Source organism: Arabidopsis lyrata, assembly GCF_000004255.2.
Source record: "Arabidopsis lyrata subsp. lyrata unplaced genomic scaffold ARALYscaffold_1, whole genome shotgun sequence".
Taxonomy (NCBI): domain Eukaryota; kingdom Viridiplantae; phylum Streptophyta; class Magnoliopsida; order Brassicales; family Brassicaceae; genus Arabidopsis; species Arabidopsis lyrata.
In genome coordinates, this window is record NW_003302555.1 from 24,929,104 (window position 1) to 24,934,482 (window position 5,379).

The window sequence follows — 5,379 nt, forward strand, 5'->3', positions numbered from 1 at the left end:
CAACTGGTACGATCAGGTACAACTATGTTTCTGGATTTATGTTTTTTGGTTAAAAAAATTATCTAATTATGTATGTATCTTTGAATCTGAATCTTAAAATTTTTATGTATTGAATATAATCTAAGGGTTTTGAACCCAAAAAAAAAATCTTAAGTTTCCAAAAAATGAGACAAATATGTAGGTTTGTAAGGGTTTTGATTAAATAAAAAAAAAACAGTGAAATATCTGAAAGAATCTAAAGATATCTCAAAATATCTAAAAAGATATGACAAATAGCTTACCTCGCGCCGTTATTTTGAAAAATATAATTAAAAAATAGCACAAATTTGTACATAGTTGTACAGTTGTACCCGGTTGCACATTTTTGCTCATAGTTGTACAATATAGAGAATTTAGTAAATCTAGTTGTTATCAACTCTAATTTAATTTTTGTGGGTGGAACCAATGGTATTGCCTCATAACAATACCATTACTTTGTATTTGTATATTTATATTTAACAAAATACAAGTATTTCAAAAATTTATAAAATTTTAGTTCAAAACTACAAAGTAACCATGAAAGTATAAGGTTGTTAGTGTATGAATGTGGGATTTAGTGTAAGAATTTCATTATTTTAGAAAAATCTAAATTTTTTTGTCAAAAACTTGTTGTGTAGTTTCTTTACCATCGTGTATGCATTTTTTAGGTTTTTTCAATTTGGTTTTAATTTTTCATATTATAAAATTGGCTAAGACAATAGACCTTAGTTGTACTTGTTGTACTTAGTTGTACCAAGACTGAACAACTTAATTTGCACAGATACGACAAGGAAATCAACCATAGTTGTACCTGCTAAAACTTAGTTGTACACACAGAACATATAAGTTTCACAAACAAAACCAATACAAACAACATCGTTTCTTAAATTAACCTAATAAATAGCACTGAGAAATCAACCTTGGTCACCCGCATCGTCTCCATCAACGTCACCATCATTGGTAAACCACTCGCCCAAACTGCTCGATCCATGCGACCTCTTCTTACGTCCTCTTCCAGAAGAAGAAGAAGAAGAAGAAGAAGAAGAAGAAGAAGAAGAAGAAGAAGAAGAAGAAGAAGAAGAAGAAGAAGAAGAAGAAGAAGAAGAAGAAGAAGAAGAAGAAGAAGAAGAAGAAGAAGAAGAAGAAGAAGAAGAAGAAGAAGAAGAAGAAGAAGAAGAAGAAGAAGATAAAGTTTAGGTTGACTTTTTGACAAAATAGTGAAGTTTAGTTTAACTTGGCCATTTCGGGCATCCCGTTAACCAGACGTTAACGGTGTTAAATTTTAAAGTTTAGGTTGACTTTTTGACAAAATAGTGAAGTTTAGTTTAACTTGGCCATTTCGGGCATCCCGTTAACCAGACGTTAACGGTGTTAAATTTTCGTTAGATTTCTCCGTTGAGTCAAAACGACGTCGTTTTGAAACTCTGAAACGACGTCGTTTCATTAGAAAATAAGATGGAAAAACTGCATCTGTCAGGAATCGAACAGCTGACCTACTGGACTAATGAGAGGTGCTCAACCGTTGCGCTACGATAACATTTTGGTATTGTATCAAACCGAACATATATATACTAACAAATAACTATATACAATTAATTCAAACAATATACAATTTATTAACAATAACAGAACTAAAAAACAATAACCAAACATATACAAATATTAAATATACTTCCATAAATATATATTTTGAAATTTTTACAATCCTATAATCCTATAATTTATACAATCTTTAATCCTATATTTATGTGAGAAGAATTGCAATTTATACAATCGTGAGAAGAATTGCTGTTCGATTCCCGACAAATGCAGTTTTTCCATCTTATTTTCTAATGAAACGATGTCGTTTTAGAATTACAAAACGACGTGGGTTGGACTCAACGGAGAGTTCTAACGGAAATTTAACACCGTTATCGTTTGGTTAGCGGAAATTTAACGGCATGGCCGAAATGTCTAAGTCAAACTAAACTTCACTATTTTGTCAAAAAGTCAACCTAAACTTCATGATTTAAATGACATTTCGAAAGTTTATGCTTTTTTCGTCCCAAATTTGAAAGTTTGCGAACTTTTTGACATATTTCCCAATATACATGTAGGAACTTTTTTTTTTTTTATAAGTACATGTAGGAACTTGGAAGTGAAGAAACAGAAAACTCTATTTCTTGATACTAAGAAAATCTACATATATTTAGACAACAAAACAAAAAAAAATAATTTCTCTTATTTTCATTTTTATATCCTATTTAAAACAAAATAAAATATCAACCTCTACAATCTACGTGGCAGTCCATAGTTATGGAATGTCCTAATCATCCCATCCAAGCTCGCCGTCACGATCACCAGTCTCCACGGGATGGTATTATCGTAAATTCCTACATCAGAACTACTCATCAAGAGCTTCTCCACCGGCCACGTGGCGGTAACACGGCAGGAACGAGACAATTTCCCGGAGCTCTGTATTTGTCTCAGAGCTCGCCGTGATTCTTCATCATCTCCGGCCGTTTTCGATACTTTTGCTCCCGGTGGAGTCCAAGCCGCCGCCGCGGAAACACCCGGCGAATGAAAATACTCGAAAGAACGCGACGATTTCGCGCCTTTCCTCGACGGAAAACCATCGTTGTTCCAAAGATAAACTCCGAGACCTCGTCGGACTGATAAAATATGTTTTCCGGTGGAAGAAACAAACGACGCCGACGATTGTTTCCCATATTTCGATGGAGCTGAAATATAAAAATTTCAAAAAAAAAAAATCAAAACACAAATTTCAAGAATTGTAAAAACACGACTCAAAGATTCAAAGTTTCTACCTTTAAATTTGTGAAAGATTTGTGTTTTATTAAATATTCGAACTTTCGACTCGTCGGTAGATACCATAAGTTTCTCCGAGCTTCCAGGACAAAACTCCACGGCGGTGATGTTATTCCGTCCCCGGCTAAGAATCTGCTCATCCATTATCACATCGTTACCTGAGATTTGATAGAACCTACAGTTCCCAGTGATGCAACCAACGACAAACCCCTGAAGCAAAACAGAGCAAAGTTAAGGTTTTTAGAAACCGTAATGATGATCTTTCGAGTAAAGAAGAGACAGAGAATGTCAAATTACATTTCCGTTTGGTTGGTAACAGATTGCAGAAATGGAATCACGAACATCGGTCCACGCGACGACTCTCTCTTCCGATAAACCCCAGATTCGAGCTTTTCCATCGATAGATCCACTTAAGAAGTTGTTCTTATTCACAGGATTGAATTCAACGCAAGTCACTGTATTAGAAAGACAAAAGCAACAACAGGATTGTTAACAAACGTTTTTGCAAAGATTTCAGAACAGCTTGAGATGAAAAACAAGTTACCATAGTTGTTATGATGGAAGACATGAAGACATTGATCACAACCAATTCTCCATAACCGGGCTGTCTTGTCTTTAGAAGCTGAAAGAAGCAACTGCAAACCAAAACACCAAAGACAGACTCATAAGCAATGGATCAAGAAATCGAAAACACAAGAAAAAAAAACTAACTAAAACTCACATTTGAGTCTGACCATGCTAAGTCCAAAACATCTCCGGTGTGACCATAAAGTTCTTGAAACGGTGTTCTTCAATATGAAAAGCTTTCTGAGGAAAGATAACCAATGCTTCTTGTTGGTTATTTGGTTCTTGTTGTCGCATAAAAGAGGCGAGTAGAGAATCGGATAGCGTGATTCGCCATATCTTTACAACTCCATCTTCGCCTCCGGTTGCTAAGAACTTACCATCAGGACTAAACTTCAATACCCAAATTTTCCCTTTGTGTCCATTAATCTTTTGCACCATGTAAGCTGCAGATAACTCTACATGACTCTTCTTATTAGTCTTCACTTTCACTTTACTCATCGTCGCTTCACTTGATTTGTATTTGAAATCTTTATCCTTCACTCCTACAAAGCAATTGAAAAACCATTTCTTCGCGCTTTTCTTGCTGAAACTCCGTGATGGACTCGAACAAACATCGGTTGAGTTTTCTTCTGACTCATCATCATCCTCTCCTTCTAGTTCCTCATCAGACATCGAAGTGGTTGATCCATAATTCTCCTCTCTAACACAACACTGCAATTCACTATCACAGAGATATGAATCTGAAGAAGAACTAGTAGTAACCTCATCGCTGTAATCACTTATCATCCTCTCCAAATACATAGACTCAAATCTCTCTTCTAATAAACCCATTTTCTTGAGAAACCGTACACGACGTTCCTCAACACTAACAGGCTCACCTGACCAAACTTGAAACTCTGCTTCTTCTTCTTCTTCTTTTACTTGTTCACCAATAGACAAAACATCAGATGAATCAAAGAACACATCATCAACAACTTCACTTCTTTCAACACTCATCATTTCAATCACAACTTGAACAAAAACTGAAAAGCTTTCTTCTTGTAGCCTCAACGCGGTTCACGGACCGTAAATCCCTCAAATGTTTAAAACCTAACAAAAAGTGTGAAACCAAATCTTCAATTAGTAAAACAACAAAAAAAACTAACCCGACTCAATTCTCTGAACTTACATTAATCACAAAATATGAAAAAACCCCAAATTTCTTTATCTAATCGATTAAACAAAAAAGACGGTTCCTGAAACTCAGCAAGTGAATAGAATAATCAAAATTTCTGGATAAAAGTGTGTACCTTTGTCTTCGTAAGAAGCAATGACTCAACAAAGAAGTCAAATTCTGATAGCCGACGAGGAATTGGGTCTCGGGTTTGATTTGATTTTCAAGTTTCTTCTCCGTGTGAGTGAGAGGAAGATATAAAAATAAGACAGAACATTCACGTTATGTCTCAGAGTGAGTGGTTGGGTTCATCAATGGCGGCCCAATGAGAATCTCTGAGATCTTTTTGACGGCGAAGTGGCCGCGATTCAGGAGACAGGAGACAATTAAAACTTTCTTACTCCCGACCAATCTCTCAGACTCTCTTTTACTGTGTTTTTGTTTTCGTGCTTTTTGGGCTTATGTCTCTCTGCAACAACGGCGATTTAAAAAAAGAAGAAAAAAGAGTTAAAAACTTTTTGGATCAGAATCATGTTTAGTGTGCAGAACTAACGAGAAGACACGACAAAACCCAGATTAAGTAATTACCCTTGAATTTCGAAAATTCTTTCTGACAATAATTTTTTTTAGCTATTTATATACAAAAATACACAAACTTTGGGGGTATTATTTTCTTGAATGCACTTTAATGGAGTATCTTCTTAAAATACTTTTTTCGAAATAATTGGCAAATTACTAACTTAAATTTTTAACATTTATGATTATCTTTGCGTAAGACAGTGAATTAATTGGCTCCGTTTGTGTAAATTTACCGTGGTATAAAAGACATTTCA

General features: G+C 35.0%; 1 protein-coding gene across 1 annotated transcript; it reads right to left on the bottom strand.

The window, feature by feature from the left end:
* Nucleotides 1-2,156: 2,156 nt before the first annotated feature.
* LOC9330203 (uncharacterized WD repeat-containing protein C3H5.08c) lies at nucleotides 2,157-5,041 on the bottom strand. Its single transcript, XM_021010680.1, is given in 7 exon segments — nucleotides 2,157-2,738; nucleotides 2,826-3,036; nucleotides 3,124-3,281; nucleotides 3,371-3,461; nucleotides 3,548-3,615; nucleotides 3,618-4,482; nucleotides 4,683-5,041. Coding segments are annotated over 6 exon segments (1,755 nt in total). The 5' UTR covers nucleotides 4,393-4,482; nucleotides 4,683-5,041; the 3' UTR covers nucleotides 2,157-2,286.
* Nucleotides 5,042-5,379: the final 338 nt, after the last annotated feature.